The 23,830-nt window shown below is 36.2% G+C and overlaps 1 protein-coding gene and 1 long non-coding RNA gene across 2 annotated transcripts; both read right to left on the bottom strand.

Annotated features, from left to right (window-relative positions):
* Positions 1-9,484: 9,484 nt before the first annotated feature.
* On the bottom strand, positions 9,485-21,873 carry LOC136346715 (equilibrative nucleoside transporter 3-like). The gene is made up of 10 exons (XM_066296081.1): positions 21,372-21,873; positions 21,220-21,309; positions 20,688-20,821; positions 20,380-20,626; positions 20,271-20,321; positions 13,299-13,542; positions 10,520-10,710; positions 10,373-10,458; positions 10,114-10,313; positions 9,485-10,060 (listed from the first exon to the last, which is right to left on the bottom strand). The coding sequence occupies exons 1-10, from the start codon at positions 21,391-21,393 to the stop codon at positions 9,949-9,951; spliced, it is 1,377 nt and encodes a 458-aa protein (XP_066152178.1). The 5' UTR covers positions 21,394-21,873; the 3' UTR covers positions 9,485-9,948.
* A 667-nt stretch (positions 21,874-22,540) lies between these two features.
* Positions 22,541-23,579, bottom strand: LOC136346710 (uncharacterized). The gene is made up of 3 exons (XR_010733351.1): positions 23,351-23,579; positions 23,060-23,281; positions 22,541-22,958 (listed from the first exon to the last, which is right to left on the bottom strand). It is a non-coding gene; the product is annotated as an uncharacterized lncRNA (long non-coding RNA).
* Between the last annotated feature and the right edge of the window lie 251 nt (positions 23,580-23,830).

Genomic DNA, 23,830 nt, shown 5'->3' with positions numbered 1-23,830 from the left:
TTCGTCTAGGTATTATCATAATTAATACTGGTTAAAGATTTTGAACTAACCGAATACTAGTGGTGCTATCTCATAAGCGTGATCGATGAAGATCAAAGTAAGGTATAAATAACAGCACAATTTGTGTTGATTGTCAAATCCGAAAATGCGAAAACAATGTTTATTTTCCATTGTGATGTAAATAAGACTTTGAGGAATTAAACTATAGCATATACAGCTAATTTCCCCCTATCCAATTATCGAGTATTTATATTCAGTTTTAACATGGCACAGTTGCGTATGCCATTGTTCTTTAATATTTCACAGTGAGCGTGGACGTAATAAATATATCACCTGCATTGAATACAGGTTTTACATTGTATGCAAAATATAAATTGTCGATTTGTAACTACGTATCAAGATGTGAACAATTTTAGATGCAAAACAGAGCTGGTACCGCCGCAATTTGTAACCTTTCTTATTACGATTGGCCGCGAACCATTTTTGGAGCCTTTGAAGAGAAAATGCCGAGCATAAAGTGATGTTCCTTAATGGTTTCTAGTTCATTTTCACAGTCAATAGATGCGAAACAACTTGAAAGCTTCCTCAAAGTGATTGGTTATTGTTCCTCTAGCTTTGCCAGATGCGAGAAAGCGAGGCACGCCAAAACAAACTCATCCTGTATACAAAATAAATAATCACCTACTTAAACAAGTGCGGCCTGAAAATATTTATAGAGGCTGAGACTTAAAAACTCAAGTAGATGTAAAACAGGAGTGACTGATGGCATATATCAAGCCGAAAGGAAAGAATGGATGTTTTGTGTTTAAGCATGTCCCCGAAAACAATGGCTGCTTTGTACAGGAAATTGAATTTTAAAAGTTTTTCAAGTTCGTTTGCCGTAATGATGTTGTAACAATAATTAATTTTGTGGGATATAATAGAACACAACTCGTTAACTGAGTATAACAACTCGAGCATTGAGGTAGTTGGAAATTGATTTTGTGCCTTGATATTGTTATTTCATTCGTAAGAACTTGAATATCGTTAAAGCAATAATCAAATTTCTTAATGCCTACCTATGCACACAGTGAATTGCAATTTTGATTATGTTCGGGTATCTCTACCTAGAATGAAAACAATCATATTGTCGCGTATCAGCTTTATTTTCTACGCATTCTCATTGCGACGATTCTATTATATGCAAGAAGACTGCCAACGAAGATATTGAAACAGGAGCCAGTTAATGTCTCTTATCTCTGTTATTCTGAAGAAGAAATATTGTTAAACCGTGAAGTCAACCAAGGATAACACTTGGACAGAAGTTCGCACAGGTATAGAATTCTCGTAAAAAGTTATGCAACCCAGGGTGTTTCATAAAAGTATATCAATATTCAGGATAGTGAATCTACGCATGATTTCAAGGACGAAAGTTCTAATGGAAAATTACGTGCGTAAATCGTTCGCCTTGTATAATATGCAGGGTGGTCCATTTCAAACCGTCCACTTGAAATTCCTTTAGCGAAATTGTTTTCTTGGGAAAACCCCGAAACACATCAATTTTACTTTCAAGGGCGACATTTTTAGATCAAAAATTCGTAAGTGTAGAGTTGCCCCCCTAAACAGGGTGGCGACCCCTTCAAGAATCTTAAATAGCACGGGGGTCAAGGGGCACACCAAATCAAAGGTATTTCAATTGTCTTCACAACTATGCTGAAATTTTTTTGTTCCGCCTTTAAATATTAAAAAAAAAAACGTTTTAAAAAATCGATTAAATAAAACATTTTTTTTTTCAAGATTTTAGTTGTTATTTCGTCCCAAGCTGCTTCTATATCGTTGAACAAGTCATGGGTCGACGTGGAGGCAAATTGTCAGACCTTTCTGGCTAATTCATTCTAGAATAATTCAACGGGATTCAAATCTGGGCTCTGAGGTGGCGAAGCCATTAATTTAACAATGTCTTCCATTTCTAAGTTGTGTAAATATTCCTTATACAATATTGATGTGCGTCTTGCTGTACCACAAAATTCCGACCCAAAAGCATTAGCCCAGCAGGTATTGCATGAGTTTCCAAAATGTCGCGGTATCCTTTTTTCTCAAAATCCCTTCGATTCTCACGATTCCGTCCACAGCTGTACCAGCAAAACAACCCCAAACCATCACTGAACCACCTCCATGTTTAACAGTAGACAGAAGACACTTCTCTTGCACATGCGTCCACCGATCTACGAATAAACACACTTCACACCTTCACACCCCATAGAAAAAAATCTAATGAGCTTAAATCTGGTCACCTTGCTGGTCACTTCACTGGTTTTCGACTATTCCAACAAACAGGAAAACTTTCGTTCAAATATTAATGAACTAAAAGCATAATGAGAGAGAAGGTGCCCCACCTTGTTGAAATGTCAACTCATTCTCATTGTAATGGCCATTACGTTCAAGTAACGTTTAACGCGTATCTTCTACCATTTGTAGGTACATGCCTCCTGCTAGATTTCCTGGTAGAAAAAAAGGACCAACGATGCAATTGCCATAAATTCCAGTTTAGACATTAATTTTCTAAAGATGTTGAACGTGAACCTCGCTGAATAAATGCGTGTTTTCTTTGGACCAATACCGACTGTTATCACGATTGACAATCCCGTTGAGAAAAAATTAACACTCATCTAAGAAGCAAACGTTTAACACGAAATTCGGAGTGTTTGTGATCCGTTCACTAATCATTTCGCGACATTCTACACGTTTACCTAATTTAACTTGCAAGCGTTGAAAAAAGAATTCGATTACCTTTAAAATGAGGTATCACTTGACCTCTAATCCCATTTAAGATTTAAGGGGTGCACCTTACCTCTGCAAGGGGTTGGAAGTGGCTAAGTTGAAACTATGCGCAAAAGAGTTCCCCCTCGAAATAAAAGTCGATCGGTCTCAGCGATTTTTTTCTGCAAGCGATAAATATGAGAAATTGGCCTTGTTTCGTTTTCATTGGCCCAACCTGTATATAGCTCCAGGGTGAAAGTTTCAAGAAATATACTGCATTATTGCTCCTCAAGTTTTTTAGATATTTTCTTTGAAATTTGAGGTACTGATTATTATTATTATTATATCCTGCATTTTCAGCCATATCAAGTGCTTCCGAAAATTTAAAAAGTGATATTTTTCTGGTGTTTAATTCCCCTTTCATTTCCCGTTCACAGACCGTCTTCAACGTGTTAAACATTTTGTGATGGAAATTAGGACACTCACATTAAATTACAGTTCTCGGAGATTTAATGACAAGTCTAACTGTTAAAATGACAACCACAGAGGGTTAAATTTCTTCTTTTTGCAAATGGCGACGAGGATTAACTACCTTTGTACCTTATTAATTAAACGACATCTTAAGGTTTATTCCAGGGAGAATTGGATGTTAGAGATGAGCAAAATAATTTTTAAAAATACTGCTGTATCTTTGTTATTTTTAATGGTATGAAACATCTGGCAACGGATTTGAAATAGTATTAAAAAAGTGTCGTTACGATACCAGATTTTGACCTTCGAGTATCAAAAGACGGAAAGTACAGATCTCCTGATTATAGCAAAAAAAAAACATAATTTCACGTGAAGCCGAAGACGGTGTTAACATGAGCTTACTCATGTTCAGGTCGGTGCGTGCTCTGGGTGCTTCTCAGGTAAGAAATCGAAATTTTGGGGGTTCAAAATTAATGTCATGTTGAAAGGCAGAGTCTCGTTAAGAAAGTAGATCAATAGATGTTACTGACCGTATTTCAAATATATAGAGCCATAATGTGTGTTGCGTCACACATCAACAAATTTATGCTTCGCATAAATATTTAACAAATTCACCACAAACCATTACAGCAATTAAAAATTCCGTCAAATCTATCTTCCTCATCTGAACGATTCATAAACACATAGAACATGAAAAATTAATTATACTGCTGGAACTGGTTTATTAATGAAGTTAATACTGAAATGTGTCTTCTGTAGCAAGTTTAAGACCACTTACTTGGCCTTTTTGCTTTAACAACTCGTTAATTCATCAACTGGCAATAAACTATTAGAAAATCGCACAGTCGGCGTCAAGTAATTCTACATAAGTTAATTGTCCGTGTTTTTGTAAATATATCGATATGCGTATGCATATTTATGCCACCATAGAACAATATGGATAATGCATTGTTTCTATATATTTTTTTGTGCAAAACTTCCATACATGCGGCAAGTTTCCCCTAAAAACACTTTTACAGACAACCCCCTTTTACAAGGTAATATAAACCTAACATACACTCCACCCACACATGCGATATAATCGCACACACATGTCTTATTGGCACATATTCCTTGGCCCTCGGAAAAATCCGAGACTCCCTTACAGAAGGACGGATTCTGCGCCGTGGGCCTTTCGAGCGGCCATGTGTGCGTGGGGTTGTTCTGTTGGACGGTGGAGGTCCCTGGTGGAGAAGACGCCAAGTTTCGTTCTACGGGGGTTGCTGGAAAATTTAATACCTTCGCGTAACTACGGTTTTAGCTATTTTAATAAAACTAACGTGTGCAGCTGAAGAAAACTCTCAGTTCGATTTTAATTCTTTAGTACTTTAGAGTTTATTGGCTATATGTAAAGGGTTTTTCGTTTAGCCCGTTCGATCTTTGAAATGGAATAAAAAAAAGGTGTGCATATATCATTATATTTTTTTGCGTACGGCATATAACATAACTTAGCTATAAGTAGGTCATTTTTGTACTCTAATTTTGGGTAGCAACTTTGGTTTCTTGATATTTGGTTTGTGTCTAGTTTTGAACATGCACCACCTAAGATCCATGGGTCTTAATGAAAAACATTTTCTCCCACGATTTTCGGCGAAAGTACCTATAGCCACTAGAAATAGCTTGTAACGTACGCGTGTGTTAGAAGTCCTAGCACAGTCGTTTTTAGGGAGGGGGGACAAATAATTGACACAACACAGTGAACTCTGGCTAAAATGATTATTAAGGTATTGCAATGGTCAGTTAGGTCAAATATATTCCTGCCAATAATTCAGCTACATCCTGCTTGTCTAAAAAATAGCTAAAATACATTCATTTCGTTGGTAATATGTCGCAAAACGCCGACAACATCCACCAATAGTTTTTCCGTTTTCTATTGCAAAATTTAAAGCAGAACTAGAGTATTGTCATACCACCTTACAGGCATTCAGTAACGGGAGTAAAGCATGGTCCACACTTACGTAAATCATCGAACATAATTATTATAAATTTTGGGCATCCAGCCTCAAATTTATAATTTTGCGAACTTGTATTCGCAGGTTAATCTGCTGTTTTTCAACGTGGTCTTCTGGGCGCTTTTGTTGGAGCTGTATAGTTTAATTATGTGGCAACCTTGGTGATACATACTTCTGCAAGGCTCTCCTACAAAGTTCTAGATCCTACAGACCGATGTTCCCATAGACGCCTGGACCATCTAGAGATGCGTTTGGGCTTGAAATCATCCACCCCTAACATGACCTTTAATAATAAAAAATAAGGACAACGTGAGGTCTGCACCTTGGATGGTGTGCGAATTTTGGTATGATATGAAAATTCTCTCTAAAAAATGAAGTATTGGGTGTTTCCCGAATATCTAGGGAGGTATTTATGGCTTTGAAACATTTGAATGATATTCGGAGTTGGGACACAAACGCGTACATTTGCCCCCATTCGACTAAATTCCCAGTCCCAAGACTCCCATCTTGGACAGGAATTTCTGGCACCCAACGACCCATCGCACTTAGACCTACTGCAACTAGTTGCATTCAACATACTAAATGATGGAACTTGAGGATATCTACGCGTATATCCTGCAGATTTAAGTTATGGTGTTAATAGTTCTGTAACTTTCGTTTCGGCACCCTTATCATACGTCTTCCTTAGTTCTCCTACTCAATCTGTGGCATCGTGTTCCTCATCAGACTTTGTCAAAGACAGCGCTGAAACTCATTGCGATTCAACCTGCTTAACAATGCTCAAACTTGATGATATCTATATCCTGCATAGGACACGTCAAGGTCCGAATTATGGTGATGGTGATTCTGCAACTTTTATTTTTTGGCACCTTTGTCGATTTCTCCAATCCGAACCTGTTCCACCGGTTATGCATTAAACATTCTAGACACTTGAGCAGGATGCACGTCGCGTGAATAATTAACACGAATCCGATCCTAATTAGGCAATCAGGAATTAGTGGGCGCGCCATTTTTGCAATGCGTTGCACCGAGTTGTTACGTGATCGCGTGGCAAATAAATGGGCTCAACTTAACCACAAATTAAGAGCTCTCTTGTACTTCCAAAGATTCGTTACAGAGCTATTCTAAGTAAATGTGCTTATACATTTTTGCAAGTATCGGGCTGTATCCAGTGGATGAGTTATCTCGTTATTGTTAAGAAAGATGGTAATCGGTCTCTGTCATTCCGCCTTGATAAGGTCCAATTTAGTAATTCACATATGTGCCATCGCCGTGGTGGGTGCCGCCACATCCATTTGCTTAAGAGCTTGTAAATGAATTGTCCGACAGCGTGCCTGAGCACATTACGAGTATTTGGCACCCACCAGTCCAGCAACATGTTAATTAATGACGATTTTAAATTTATTGCTTCGAGGATGTTAAAGTGTCATAATTTTTACTTTTTCTTTTGATGTGTCGTAGGTAGCATTCATCATTCTTAGAGAATAATGCTTAAAATCCATTCGGTGTGTTTTTTTTTTAGAAAATGGAGCAACTGCGTCTCGGAAGATGGATTATGCCACAGTGACTTGACGGACACAAAGGGCCGAGATCGGATCCGAACTGCTAGTTCGAAAAAGTGTTACCTGCAATGAAAGTGTTGGAACTACTCTACAGTGATTTAGTTGTTTCCCCGTAGCACCCCAATGTTTATACCAACTTATCTTCGTTTTTTCGACTGAAAAATCAATCCTTAACATATATCTCCTTATTTCGTTTACACTTTGCGTGCGTCACCACCTAGAGTAACCCGAAATCCGTAAAGCTCCGTTAACATCTCAAAGACCCATTAACTCTTACAGGGCTATCTGAGGACCTCCACACAGCTTTGGCGGTGAGCTATAATAGAGGTTTTTTTCACCATTGGTGCACTACTAACTCCCGTTCTTTTCATTGCAATCTATAAGTTAAGTTAACAGAGTGTTTCCCACTCCGCATCAGTCACTGTTGTTGCGTCGAGGTTTACCGCTTCAAACTGGAAATTACTGGTTTTCCTGACTCCTTAGCGTTAGGCTATAGAACAGCTTCACTAGACGCTCCTGTTCATTGTGTGATCCCTTTTCATCACGAACTTCTAGTTTACATTAATTTGCTCCTTTGTCGATCTCCTAGTTGTCGCTGCGGTGATAATTCCTAAAATGTGACCGCACAAATTGCGGATGTGTTTGGTAGGAGTTTTTAGCCAAATTAACACAACCATATTTATACTTTTGGTCTATTGTACGATGTGGCGGTCGCCCCACTTAGTGCAGCACTAAACATCTTTAATAAACACTAAAGCCCCATTCAAGATGTGTTATTTTCTTTTAAGCCCACATGTCGAAACACCCGAATATTTCGTCAATATTTATCGACTTTCCCTTCCTTGAGGCGTTTCGAAATTACACGTTGGACACCTTGACTCGAGAACAATGGTTCTCGGAGCTGGCACCCAAACCAGCACTTACATGTGAACGCTGCGGGATCCAAAATATCGCTTCACCTACTTTTACCGGGTCCTAATCACATGTTTAAAGTTACACGCATCCTGATAATAAAATGGCTAACCTACAGAATATATAGGTCAGCCGTTGCTTTTATAACGAGATTTTTAATTGCTCATATTATATGTTACAGTCAATATCTTAATCGACCAAAGACAGTCTCGAACGTGCAGAAAATAAGTCGTATCGTGTTCAGGTAAAACCGCAAACTCCGTGTGGTATAATGGCATCTCCTTTAAAGTATACACTGAAACCACAAGATTATCTTCGCAAAATAGCATCACGTATTCAGCTTGCTGCATAAAGTAGCTTGTGCTTTCTCGGTCTGCCTAAGTTAACATGCTTGTTTACTTGGCTTTGAAATAACCGATGGTGGGCTTGATTTCGTGTAGGATTCTACAGTTTTAGCCCGTAATTTTTATGTGGCATAAAGAAAATTTACGTTCATCGGTAAATTTTAATTTTAAAAGTCAACACATGTCTCAAATAACGTAAACTTCCTGCTGAATTAGAATAATTTCCAGGAAGGAAAATAAGCACTTTGAAATAAGTGATTCAAAAAAAAAATGAAAAACAAAGAAGTGAAGGTACTAGGGAAAACCATTTCACACGCCGATGGGGTCAATAATAGTCGAGATTAATGTTTTTCTCGAGAGCGCATGAGCGCCCCCTTTTTTTCGTCTGTGCGGTAAAAAGTCTTACCGCAACTTTTGAAAATGGGTGTGGAATTGCGTCACAGGAATTGCACAAAATCACAGGTGGGCTAAAAGATAACAATTATATTCGAGGTATTCCATAAAAAATTTAGGGGTACCATACTCTTGAGGCACTTCGTATATTTTCTTACTATTTTAGAAATTACGACTAAGTTTACTAATTTACCTCCCCCTCCTCAAATCTGCGGATTTCGAAGATACTGGGTGTTTCCTAACATCGCGCTTATAGTCCAGGCCGTAATTCCCGGTTTTATGTAGAATTTTATGAAATTTTCTTAAGATGTTCATGTGGACATGTGCCCGCAAATTTTTCGGTACGGAGTATTGTTGTTTTGTTTTCTAATAAAAAAATTATAATGTTTTGTTTTCTAATTCTGGCAAACTACCTTAATTTCTTTTTCCCTTTTGATATGGCACAATGGGACTTAAAACCCTATGTTTTAAACGATATTGTTCTCCATTTTTCCCGACCTGGTTTTCCTGAATTATTTTCCAAAAAGTGATACGTCGTTAACGTTTTTGGCGGCAATATCTGTTTCAACCAATCTGTTCAATAATATGTATATTATTGAATAGATAGTTCGTCACGTTTTCCTCGTTGGGTCGGTGTTGATAAAGACGGCAAATGTTAATTATTTATTCATCAAAATTGGCGAATAATTTTTTAACTTTTAGATCTGGTGATCTTTATAGTATTAATAAATTATTACTATAATATATTACAATATTATTAAACACCGTTTTTCGAAAAATCACGTTTCTCGCTGAGGAAGTAAATTGATGGTGTTCACAAACATCCGGAGGTATTAAAAAATATCGATTTGGAAGGGAAATGTTTAACATCTAGTAGGAAGAAATGAAAGTGGGTTGCAGGTACAACTTGGCATGAATTGTTCCCTTTGAAATCGCCCCAAAATAGTATCGGGACATTTAAAAACACCATGTTTCATGTCCCAATCAATGGTATAAATGAAATTAATCAACCTGCCCTAGAATTGAATTAATACCACTAGCAAACAGCTTTGAGGTAAAAAGTAGAAAATTACAGTTATAAAAAAAGTTTATCTATTAGATCGTTGCATACACCTACTTCCAATACATCATCACAATTTGCAATTCCAAACACGTTACCTTTCGATAACCATACATAGAATTGAACTTTTCAATTTATGGTAAATATATCTACAATAATTATTCCATTACAATAATTACTATTAATTATACAGCTCGCGAACGCGAAAAGTCAACATTTCATTTTGATTGCTCTATGGTATTCGAATGGGACGTTCTGTACCATAAATGCTAATTTCTTGATTGTATTATTGAGAGCAATTAATAAAGTTAGTTGCCAGTAGTTAGTAATTAGTTTACTTTATGAGTCACCTAGAAAGTTCTTACTCAAGAAACTTTATCGACTGGTTATTATTGGCTACAGCACGAGTGTAAATGAGCTGACGTGTAATGGTATTGGTAATAATTAATATTTGAGATGAGTCACTCTGAGAACGCTCAGAGCAAACGGACGGCAAGCAGGCCTAAAGGTGAGAATGCCAACATCCATAGGCCATAAATGAAAAACATCACCATCATGGAAAATTCAATCTTGTTCTTTGGAACCAAACTAAAATCGAAAAACTTTGAATTTGAGGTAACAACGAGACTGGAAAAATTTACCTCAAAGTGGTCATTGCCATCATATTGGCAACGAATCCCTTTACGAATGAAAAAGCAGCCATAACAAGGGCATATTGCCAGTCATGTACCAACACCACTGGAAAGTGGCTTCTGGGCCTAGCGTTGGATAAGCAAATTAATACAGAGAATGCAGACTGGTAAAATATAACTATTATGAATTGTAGGTATATTGGGCATGTCTGAAAAAATTTAAATCGTTACATTAAGCAGCATTTGAGACCAAGTCATGAATGTCTACCCAATCCAATTTATTGTAAAACATTCGTCCAAATAAGTTCGAGAATGAGGGGATTAAGAATGTACACACAGTGACAAAGTATTTATCTGCAATAAGTAAATAAACTTATTTTCCATTAGCGACAATTAATGTTATTATTTCACATACTTCCCCAGACGGTCCCGCCATCTCCGTATTCTTCAGAAACCACCAAGTTGTAAATAGAAGCAAGAGGCGCTGCACAGGTTACCACTCCTGCTAAGAATATCATTGGCCATATGTATTTGAGGATCTCTACAATTTCCTTCATACTCCGAATCTTCTCCTTTGTTTCTTCTTTGCAATCTTTAGTATAAAAGCTAAAATAATAGATTTCCTATATACACACACACACACACATATATATATATATGTTTTTTTTAGCGAGAAATTTTTAAATGGTCAAAATTTTCATATTGCAAAGTATGATGTAAACTATGCGGCAACGTTGCATGGTAGCGCTGATAATCGTATAAATACAGCGGGGCCTTGACGTTTATTTATCTGTTAAAGCGAGGAAGGCGAGGTCAGGCAATTTAAAGCTAATTCGGGATCTATTGTACCGAAAATGTTTCACAGCTTGATACTGGTGTCGACGATTTTGTCACCAATGGACGGGCCAAAGTTCAACTCCAAGTAGAACATCAAGTCGAACACCTACAGGATTCGGCCTGTTCCACGTCGACACCCATCCAATGCAGCTAACGCAACTTGGTTCCATGGGGACGTGACCTACCGAAGCAGCCCAAAAGTAATCCCGCTGCTACCCGCATCATTACCGTTATCGTTATTACCCCATTATCATTATTACTACTACAAGTGACATATTGTTTTCAAAAATCGCTTTCTTTCGGACAATCATGATCGGTACATGGGCGCTAAAATTGTTACTGTAGAACCCAGGCATTAAAAGTGACACTTTGCATCCTGTTTTATATCATTTAAACGTAACCATCTTGTTCTTCGCAGAAAAATAACTATATACAGGGTGTCATTAAATGGGGTTGCCTATACTACGAATAGAACAAATTTTTCGTTTTTTGACAAAAAGGTCACTCTTCATAAAAGTTTTTGCTTCTTCCTAACACACCTTTCATCCTTGGAAAAAATGATTTTATTACACGGGGAGTTCAGAATCTTTCAAAACATGGTTTTGACTTAAAAGTAACTTAACTTTATGTCTTATTTTTAAGCAAAATGTTAATTCGAACAAGTTGCGCAGAATCATTTTAATAGTCAGAATCCAAAATTTCATTTATTTTTATTTTTAAATTAATAAATGACTCTTAAGCCAACAAAAGACCTAAAATATTGCTGCTACGAAGGCAGGTAAGAACTTATAAACAACTAATGAGCAGGTTTCAACGGGTATTCTGAAGATAACTGTTATCGTTTAAAAAAATAAGCTGCACTTACACTTCTTTAATTTTAATGCAGAAATGCTTATTTTAAAGCATCGAATTTATTTATGGTAGTTAAGTGCTATGGCATTGGCGATATTTCTTACGGTCATACTATTGAAATATTCCACCAAAAATATCCTGAAATACAAGTCAATCTACAGAGCTCAAAGAAATTCCCACGAAGATTGAAAGTTAGTTACTACCAAGTGCACAAGGCAGTCGCACCATCTATTATTGCTAGCAGTAGCAATATCTTATTACTGCAGTAGGGTTACGAGTTATTTATCCGTACGAAAATGAAACTTTGGATTTCGACTACTAAAGTAATTCTAAGCAACTTCTTTAAATAACATTTTGCTTAAAAATAACAAATCAAGTTAGTTTACTCTTAACTTAGAACTATGTTTTGAAAGATTCCGAACTCCCCGTATAAAAAAATAATTTTTTCCCGAGATGAAAGGTGTTTTTGGAACAAGCAAAACCTTTCACGACGAGTGACTTTTTGCCGAAAAACACAAAAATTGTTCCATTTGTGGTATAGACAACCCCATCTGACACTAAACAGTCAATAATCAGGAACTCATCAAATCAGGAAGTCAACCTAGGAAGTAACGTCGACCAGCGCCTCAACAGTAACGATATCATGGTAGAACTTTTGCACAAACATGTTCCCTATTCCAAGCTATGCATTTCGATAACTTTTGGTCTCACAAGGACTAACTCCGGCATTCACTATACGCTCTGTATAGTCTGGGACTGGCAAATGCTGAATGAGGCGCGCAGTCAGTGCCAAAAATAGAACTTGGCAATGGAGAAGGAGGTTAGTGGCTGGACCATTCACCAGAAAGAGAACCCCAGAGATCTTCTCAGAATTGCCATATTTCTTCCTGCCATGATGCTACTGACAGCGGATGTAATCTATGGCTACTCCCAGAATCCATGTGTGAGTGAGTGGCATGACCAGTAGAGCCTTTCTCTTTTGTCTTACATGCTATATGAATCAATAGATATTAGACTACTTAATAAAACCAGTTTTATCTATCGGTTATATACTGGTTTTATCACGTAGTCTTAATAAACTTGTTGCCCCACTAATTGGACACACCCTACAATTTTGTTGTTAGATTTAGTATACAATAAAATAGAAAGTTGGAGCTAAATAAAGTTTCGAATTTTCTAGTGTCACTTTGGTTATTTGGGCACCTTTTAAATTTATCTGATGATTTTTTTTAAATTCAATATAGGTGGCCACCACTGCCACCTCCATTGTGACTATGCTACTATAATTACCTGTTGTTAATAAGAGCAACGTCAAAATGTAGATATTTGAATCAATTTCACAAAAATAATATTTAAAAAAATTCTAGTCATTGCAATTCACGAATTGTTTTCATTGTCTAAATAAAATCAGGTTTTGCAACAACGAAACTCTCGATTACACGAGATGGCGATCTTTTTTCGCGATCTGAATCTGATTTACATCAATGTGATAAGGGATCACTTACGCAAAGAATTTCATTCGAAACACAACGGCTGTGAAGATGACATTCAATAATAACAGGAAGGTACCACTGGCAAAATAAATTACTGCTGACCCGATTGTGGATGGTGATATAAATATGGATATCAGCCGAACGCATGCAGTGAAAATGGATGCCACTCCTTCACCATTTAAGAACCATTTGATGTAGATGGGAGGGAGTTTGGTCACCAGGTTCAACTCGGCCGCGCCGAGGAGTTGTATAGTACCTGCAAACAGAATTATGTTGACATTTTACCATTTAATGAAAACCTGAATGCTTGTGGATAAGGTAGGGTGAGCTCTAGAAAAAGGAGGTATGTAGAAGTCAGATTATGTAATGAAGAGCGTGAACGCATCTCTTTTGCGTAGGTAATTTCGCAATGTGTGAATCAAGATTATGTCTTTCATCGTTTTACTTACGTTGGAGGTAGGGAATCCTTATGAAAACACTGTATACTTTCTAGGCACCATAAAAGACCTATGGAAGGTACTATAAAAAGATTATATGAATAATCGTAAAGCTTCCAAGCTCGAAGATCTCGAATAAGGTTCTACCAAAGTTTTGTATTTGAGTTTGTCGGTAACGTGAAGAAGGGGGTTAAAAACGTTCTTAATATAACAAGACTAACATATAAGACTTTAAGTTCTGGCGAATCGATGTTCTAATAACTTTCAGAGAAACTTCGCAGAAAAGGTTTCCATCTCGCTGGTTTCTCGGTTTTCATGGAAATTATCTTCCAGATTAAGTTTCTAGTATCCACATCTACCTATAGGCTCAAATACTTTAAATGGTTTTTAATTGAAATTTCAAGTTTTAAACTATGCGGGGCTAATTAATTTCGTCATTTTTTTAAAACTAATTTGAACTCACAATAAATACTTTAGACTATTTGTTGACACAGGAAATAACTAATTATTGTTATGCAAAACAATTTAATTAGCCGATATTGTTAAGTGGTCCTTGTGGATGCCAGATATAAATATTGTGATCTTTGAACAATGCGATTATACGCACAGCTTTTTCTTCCACGTGAAGCTCTAGTTTTTCAAGTAGGTATGTAATTTAATCTATTGTTTCAAGTTTAGCGAAATAAATTAAAATTCCTTAGGTTTATCATCATCTAAATATTGAAGTAAACAATTCAGTGTAAAGGTTTCCTGTGACCATTTTCGTCGATGTTCGATTTTCTGCAAGGACAAGATCTACCCTTTATTTTACCACTAACCGCATCAACCTTAGAATTAATTGCTTTCCATAGTATCCCAAAAATAATTTTTCCGACCTAACATTTTCAAAGACATAAAAACATTTTTCAATTATTTCCTAATGGGTCTAAGGTAAGTATTTGCTTGCTGGCACCATTCTGTCAGCATTGTTGATCCTCTTGATCAGAACCATAATATATAATTGCGTTCGACCATGGTTATAATAACGCATTGTCACTGATTCGAAAATCATTTCGATCCAAAGGCACTTGCTTAGGATGCTTGAGAAATGAACTCAAGAGGTCCGTATTATTGTCCTCATTTCTCAAACATTGCACGGGTAACGAATAGGAAATGAACTCATTCTCCACGACTTAATACGAGAACAGTCGCAGAAGTACCCGACCTGTCATATAGATAGCGTTTTTTTGTCCCAAATTTTTCTACATTACAGAGACCTAACCTTAACAATCTTATGTTTAAAGTTTAAGGGTGCTCCTTGGGCTGTGTTTGCCTCGGAACCGTGTTAAGTGAAGGCTTTAGAGATTTTGCGAACATAGAACAAATTGGTCATCGATACGGGCTTCAGTACTTGAAAGATCTTAATCTATTCAACGACAAAACGGAGCTAGATTCCACTCTGGGGTAAACAACTGCAAAATAGTGGGCGACAGAGATTCAACGGGGTCCCGTGAGCAGCCAAAACGAACTCTGCAGAGGTCGGCCCAATACCATCCAGATGTGACCACTCCAGATATTATAATGAAAAGTGACAGAACTATATTGGAAGACCGACGGCTAAAATTGCGCGCGTTAGCAGGCATCATGGACACTTCAAAAAATATTTTTTTCAAATTTCAAATGGTATCTTGACCGAACAATTAGATATGAGAAAGCTGTGCGCAAGACGAACGAAACCAGTGTCGTGTGGATATTTCAAGGTAGTGTTTGGCAAAGTTTCCCAGAAATAAAGCTCAGTTGTTGCGTCGATTCATAACCGCAGATGGAACATGGGTCCATCATTTCACATCTGAGACGAAAGAGCAGGCAAAGCAATGGACTCAAAGGGACAAGGGAAAATCGACTCCAAAGAAAGCCAAAACCGTTGCATCTGCGAGAAAGGTAGTGGCGTCAGTGTTTTGAGATGCATGTGGGATAATTTTGTTGGCTGCCTCTTCAAAGGAAAAACAATAAATGGAGAATATGATCCAAATCGATTGCAGCGTTAGATCGAAGAAATTAAGGAAGAACCACCGCATTTGGCGAAAAAACTCTTGCTTCACCAAGACAACGCACCAGGCTACACTTTCGTCGACGTCACGGCTGAAATTAACCAACTTGGTTTCGAACTTTTCCCTCACCCCCCTATTCGTCAGATTTAACCCCCACGGATTATTTTCTATTTCTAAGCTTGAAAAAATGGCTCGGTGAAAAGAGATTTGCTAATGATGAAGAAGTGCAGTCTAAGGTGAATACCTATTTTGAGCGCATTAAAACTGTATATATATAAATTGGTACACTCAAGAACATAACTATAGCATTACTTGAGGTTGGCGTCTGCCTGAAAGTTTTTAAGCATTTGCTAATTTTTTGCGATTATAATCAATGAATAAACTTAAATTTAAACAATTGGCGATTGTTTGAATACATCATGTGTTTTTGATGAAAACCGAAAAGATTTTTATTGGGTGCGAAATTTTAATATTGCCTTTTGATTAAAAATCAAAGTGCATTAAAATGACAAGATTAGATTGCGTCCATAAAAGATGCCATGTTTTCTCTAAAAAGAAGCATATTCGGTGTTTCCATTATTCTAAGACTGTCAAGTAGTTGTAGGTAGCTGCTTAACTCAAATTGAAAGAGAAAAATTCACGCTTCTTGAAAAAGAGCTTGGGCCTCGGCAAATTTCCAAGGTAATATAATATGAAGTGAATTTGCAACAGAAATGAAGAAATTTATAACCCCGACGGGCATGGAAAACACAGGAATAGGAGGTCAAGGACAAGAAAAATCGGATCCAGGAACAAAACGTGCCTTGATCTTTGATCAATTGAGCCAGAAACAGAACAAAAATCTGCAAGGCATTCAGCCATTGTCAGAATTTTCCATTTAAAAAGGAAAAAGTTGAAAACAGTATCAAAGCGCAGGGTGCTCCGCAACTGCAATTTACTAAAGCGATCACGAACAGAAAGGGGTAACAGGAATTCCAATAACTTTTCAATTATAGCAATAGAATATGCATTTTTCGGATAATTATTTCAGTTTAAAAGTTCAATTTGAAAGTCCGGATGATTTATTTCATACTGGATAGACCTGAAAAGCGACACTCATTTATTCTCGAAACGAAAATTGCTCGGTGACTGAGGTGGTGATGGTCCCCGGATTATGATTCTTTATTCTATATGGCAACATAAGTCCCGGAAATGCATTCGCTTAGGATTCTCTTTCTTTCGAATTAACGAGGCAGAGAATGTGGATCTTTTGGCAACTAAAAGTTTGATTTACATTCGAGATGACCTTAGGAATAATTGGATTTTCCAAACCAGAACCTGAAAATCAAGGGCTTGACGTCATCGCAATAATGTTCAGCCGTTAGATTGGAGAAGAGGCCACTTGTAACGAACATAACGAAATCCTTTGAGGTCGGATAGAAAGAAACATTTAGATAGAAAATAAACAGTGCGAACCAAATAACGATTAAAGGAGAACGATTGTAAATAACTGGAATAAATTTAACTTAAAGTCATTCAAAACTTGATTAACAACTTCATGCAAATTTACGAATGAATTAGAATTAATTGAGGTGTTAATTATTATAAAAAACTAATTCCAAAATGAATTAAGTACAGAAACAAACATTCAAAAAATCAGACTTTCGCCATAGTTTTACTCCGAGTAAAAATCCGTTTTTCATTCATTATAATACATGGTGATGAATTCAAAGCTTTCGCATATTAAAGAAAATTGTTTAATTAACGTGTAGTGATTAGTGGTGCTACTGAGATGCTCTTGAGTGCGTTACTTGGTGTACATAACCAGTTCCCCTGAAAAACCGACACAATCACTATGCAAATCAGACTGAAACGAGACTGAAATTACATAAACCAGCTATTAATTTCAAAATAACTTCTTTTTTAATTAAACCCGAACGCCACAGATGATAACAGATTTGTAATAAAGAGCTAATATGATTACCTTGAAAAATTCAAATAAATATCGTGATTATTTTCATAATTTTAATTAAATAGTAATTTCTGTGAAGTGTAGCCAAAAAGATCTTATTTCTAGGGACTCGTCGAAAACTATACCGTTCATTTAACTTTCTTACATACGTGGCTTTAGAACTTAGGGCTTTGCCCTCAAACAGTTAAGTTTATGCCGTTGTTCGCCCACTTGAAAAAACTAACGGATACCTACTTTTGAAGCAAAAGCGCAAGACATACATACATATATATATATATATATATATGTATTTTTTTTACACATTATGTTGGTATTACATATTTTACCAAATTTATACCTGTGTTTTATCAAAAACTAACCTATAAATTTTGAATCGCAATACATAATTGAATGTAGTTTTGAAAGATCTCTAATTTAAGGTGTCATTTGACCGTACATTTCATTTTTTTACAATCGGTCATTTCGCGCTACCGGTGACGTAAGCAATATTTCGCAATAAACAAACGCAAGAAGATACTTATTTCTGCCCTATTTAATGCTGCCTGTGAAGAGGTCTTAGGAGTGGATTCCATAATGTTCTGACAAACATGCAAACATTAACATAAACAAATATACCAGGACATTTGACATAGATAAGAAGAAATAAATGACTCGTTGAGCGACCACCATAAAACCGTCTTTCCTCTCTGTTTTTTGCATGGAGTGGGCGCACGCCAGTCGTAACAATATGAATCGACCTTAATTCTTGCTCATGTGCCTTTTGAATTAATTATTAGTTCTAAGAACAAAAACTTTCAAGTAGGCCCGGAATCCTCATTTCTATTTTTTATCGGGTTTATATTGAATTGTTTTTAGATTGGCGAAAGCAAAATATCCTGATAATTCACTATTACACATATATTGATCCAGTTTACTGAGGGATGTACCAACCTACCGGATGCTTTTACAAAGCGGCACCTTCCCCCCCTCCAAATTTTGACTATATTTGAGTGAAAATATTTCAATTTCAAACATATTCACAATGAAACAATGCAAAAAAGGACGCTATCTTACTATTTTCAAATCATATATTTCAACTGTCATCTTGTAATATATAGTTGTAAACGAAATTTTATACTGTTCCCTGTTATGTAAAAATGTATGCCATCTCATATTTACAAAACTAAACTGAGCTTAATGCTGGTAAAACATGGAAATCGTAAACATATTATATGACGAAAAATGTTCATTTTTAACTCAAAAATGTTGCTAAAATTTTGAAGAAAACCATCGTGCACAAACACTTGTTATACGAAATTTAGTTAACACAGTGTTCTACATTACACGACCTCACTCATTCCATGCTGATCACATTTTTTTCGGAACCAAATTTTCAATAGTAATATAAAGTGTATCTCAGAATACATGGGAATCTCTCAAATTTCTAAAAAAGTAAATAGAAATTACATGACGAGTCGCTATACTTTTATTCTCATAGATCCCTTTTATGGAGGTATCGACCATAAAGGGCAGAGCCCGGTATCGATTTTTCTTATGTCTTACGTAATTGGATTGAAGTTAACAATTTTTTAATTTCATGGATTTAGGCTCCCTAAAATGGGATTTTTTAAATAATTTCATGGTTCCTAGGCTGCGCAAACCACAAGTTGGAGAAGGCTTTTTCTGAAGATAATTGATTCTATCAATTTTGAACACAACAAAAACGCCAAGAATATAGCATACATATTTCTCTTTCAAAAATACCTGGTATAAATGAAACGCTCCCATTTATGGCAGGTAGATATTTTAAATACTACATAAACCCATAATAGAAAAAAAAACATTTTTCTCGCATTGGCTAAATAAGCGAATATGAATTTACTGTGAGGCTGTAAAGTAATATTTCCATTGCTTAGACTTTAAAAATACTTTTAGTAGCTCCCAGTTTTATAGCTAAGTCGTGGTATAAACCTTTTGTTTCAGGATGCAACAAAAGGTTTTAATGCTGGAAATGTGGATAATTTGGAAAACAAAAGTTTTTGAGAAAACAACAAAAATAGATTTAAAGAAAAAGAATAAATGGAGTTGTGATATTACATGCATGTTAGATGCACGAAGCTTTGCCGCCCTAAACTCAGCAGCTTGAAAGCCTTTAACTTTTTATTTTTGACAAAAGGTAGGGAATTCAAAGGAGATAACACTTTTTTGGAGAATAAAAACAAAAACGATTAACTGCTTTATCACGATAGCAGTAAACTTGAACACAATAATTACTGAAATTTTACGCGGTGGAATGTATTTCGCAAAATCATTCTTGAACAGCAACATATCTACAAAGACCAGCTAATTAGCGAATTTTGGTGATACAAGAAAGCCTTACACTTTCTAATATGGTACTTTTTCCTCAAAACGCATCACTCTTATCGCACACTCTAACCCACACTTAGGAATACTCGATAAAGTTAGGGCTAACGTTAGTTATTAAATGATACGAATTATTTGATGGTAAAAAATGACGCACTAAAAATTCAATGATAATTGCAAGTGGCATTACTATACGTATGATCATGACCAACGAAATACTTACATATAACTAACATCATAGATATCACAGTAATCACAAAGAACGTTTCCTGCCCTGAAAACATTAAAGCTCGTCTTAGTATCAACTTTCCTTTAAAAATTTTCTAACTCACACTCATCCGTGTTAATTTCAGCAAAAACTACTAATGAACCGAAAATTCCAGTGTGCAGTAGCAGTACTGCCACAACTCTAGTTTTTGCAGAAATTTTATGTGAGACAAATGTGGACAATAAGTTGATTATTATAGGTGGAATCGAGTTATAAATGCCGGTCAGAGAGATAAAGTTCTTTTGGAGGTACGTCCTCTCATTAGCGTCTGTGGTGTTTAATGTCGCATTTCTGAACTTATACATCCAGTACTGAAAACAGAAAAAATTAATTAGATATCTTCATTGCGGAGAAACTACACAAAGCCAGTACCTCGTTTGCTGTAGTGAAGAAAGACATTGGAAGGAAGTGCACCAAACCCATGAGTGAAATCACAAATAATATAAAGTAGTACCTATCTTGAGGTTTCTCTTCACATTTTTCTTTAAGTTCGCCGTTTTTCTTTTCTATCAAAGACAAAATAGAAGCAAAATAAGTTTTGCGAAGGCTCCCTCCACTTCCTCAATCTTTATAATGGATGTATCAGAAAGTTCCTGGTCAAAAGTGCTTGGCCAGTGGAAAGATTTGGTAACACGACTTAGTTTAAGTTATACACTGAATGCAAAAAATATCAAATAGGGCGTTCCACTAATCCCACCAGGGCAATTCGGAGGTATGCACATCCTTACATTACCCTCGAGTTAACGAACGACAAAGAGATCTTGAACCACCCTAGTATGACAACTAAATAACGCTAAAAGCCGAGGTCGACCTTAAGGTCGAACTTGGATGTAACATGGATACAGTAAACAAAAAATGTCTCAAATCACTGTTGATCACAAATTTTTATATGTACATCTCTTACCTTTATTGACTTCAAGGTTGTCCGGTTCGCAGTGCGTCTCCTTGAGAGACAGTCTTGCTGCTGCCTCTTCAAAAGCCACAGGCAACTCTCCTATAACATTTCACAAATTATAACTTCATCGTGTGATTAAAAGTCACAATTTTGAATCTCACCATTAAGGTAATCGGTAGCCATGGTATTCAGACTTAAACACAAGCAATAATGCCCATAATCCACCTCTGCTTAAATTTTATATATTCGTGGATCTAATCATGAAGGACATGATCAGTATCGAAAATTATTTGAAAATTGATTAGTTCAATGAGTTAATTGGGAACACTTCAAAACAACAATAGGTAGCTAGCAAATTGAGCTGAGAGTGAATTACTAAAAATTTTTACCATTGTAATGAATACAAATAATACATTATTTCTGTTGACACATCAAATCATTGAATTTTTATAAAAACTCTTTACGTTTAATCAAATTCGGGTAGCTGTTGCTCACGATTTGAAACGTAGAGTCCTGTTATGATAAGTTGTTAATATTTTTTTACAGTTGCAAAGACACTTGTTACCGAACAATGGTGTTTGGTTGAAGATCAATCTCGGATGATCTTGATCCGAAAACGTGACAATAACTTACGTATTTTTCACTCAATCATCGATCATAATTGCTGTTCTGCCTGGACGCTAGATGTCGCAGGAACTAACGCGAAAGAGAAATTTTTTAATTTTCTCCCGATGTCTTTTTGCTCCTGGAACTCTGCGGGTCACAAATAGCAATTAAACGCGATGAAACTTAGAGAATCGAGAGTCCCCGAGGACGCTCCCTGTGATTTTTAACCAAAAATAGGCACTAAAATGCATCGTGTAAGCTGCAAATTTCAATTTTTTGAGAAATAACGACTTTTTTTAAAATTTAGTGAATTGTTTTCTGCCATAAAAATATTTTTTTATAATATAAAAAGTGTTTTATAGTTAATTTGAAGTATTTCACTGGGCGTTGCTAACAATATTCTATTTGTATTAGCAAAAACAATTTATTAAAAATAAAAAAATATATTTTTTCGCCAAAAAGAGGTTCTGCCTACATGAAGCATTTGAACGATCGTTGTCGACCAAAAGAAGCGAAACTAATTGATTTCGAGGTCAGCTACGTTAAAGTAAGACATAAAATTGACAAAAAAATTGCTAAATTTTCTGCAGTTTTAAAGCTTGGGAAAGAAATCAAATAAAAACCACGACTGAGCATGCATCCTATTGAAGGTAGTTTAGGTTATAACTGAAATGAAACAGCTATCGAAAAATGATGAAAAGCCTCTTTTATTCAGGGTAACATTCCTCATAACAAATTTGTTGTTTGTTAAATAGCTATTAATTCGTGAACTTTACAAAACAGCGGTAATAAATCGATCAATTATACCTACGATTATTATCTCCATTTCAGCGATTTTGTAACTCTGCTTGTTTTCGAGATACCTTCACGGGATGTCGGCAAATATTACATTGTTTCAGCCACTTCGCGTGTTAAAATCTGCGTTCTAACACTTTTTATCTAAGTTTCTTTGATTGACAGTCTATATTAAAGTTTACATTTCATTCGGCTCTTTGAGAAATTTCTACGCTTTCTGCTGCGACTTCATAGCTCCCCGGCCAGTCATTCACTTTTCATTCTTCATATAACTCACAGACCGTTCGATTCAAAAAGTTCTTGTCACGATAGACCATTCGCATACCAACGATTTCGGCATAAAGCTGCTAAAATTTTAAAATATGTATATATTTAGAAACTTCTGTTATGTTTATTTTCGATCTAAGGACTTACTTCTGCCGAATAACCCTGTATACTAAATATACACCTGTATAGAAAATGTTAAGGGAAATCATAACTTTAAATAATTTGAAGTAACGCGAGTTACCTTTACGTGTTTCGCTCTAGTGAAAATCCCTATTATTAGCTGACGAGGTAAAAATAGAGCGAAGTGTACCTCATCACCAGTGTAATCCGAACCAAACTCGGTTTACTTTCCCAGTTCGTACTCCAAGTAGCTCTGTATGGCATAGTACCTCCGGCCTAACACCTATATCAACGAGAAAGTCGACATGTTGATGGGTTTGCTCTGATATTACATTACAGAATATTTGCATACATGGTTACTTTCAATCCTAAGCTCCAATCACCTAGAGCGAGTTGGATGTTGTGAACAATTGTCACATTTCACTGAAATCAGTTCCGGTTTACAGCAGGAAGTCCGCCATGTATTAGTGCCTCCCCGACGTCATAAATGTAAGCGCCGGCGTATGAAGGAATAATAACAGTAATTCATAAAATAAAATGCATAAGATGTCATGGTGACGTCAGTCCTTTCAGATTTGACTGTGTCCACATTGGAATCGCATTTGATAAGAAGAGGGATTACAACTGCAAAAAAGAGTTCTAAACTGCTTATATCTGCCTCGCAAGGTCTTATTTCTTGTTTCCTCATAATTAACCCAACTGTTGATATATGAAGTTTTTCTGTTTTAAAAAGTCGTGGACTCTTTAGGAATAATCGAACAATTTTATTATTGGTGGTGATGGTACGTACCGCATAGCGAGAGTCAAAAAACCAATAGAAACGCAAAACTTT

The sequence above is a fragment of the Euwallacea fornicatus genome, chromosome 24 (assembly GCF_040115645.1).
Source record: "Euwallacea fornicatus isolate EFF26 chromosome 24, ASM4011564v1, whole genome shotgun sequence".
Lineage (NCBI taxonomy): Eukaryota > Metazoa > Arthropoda > Insecta > Coleoptera > Curculionidae > Euwallacea > Euwallacea fornicatus.
This window is presented reverse-complemented; position numbering and strand designations above follow the sequence as displayed.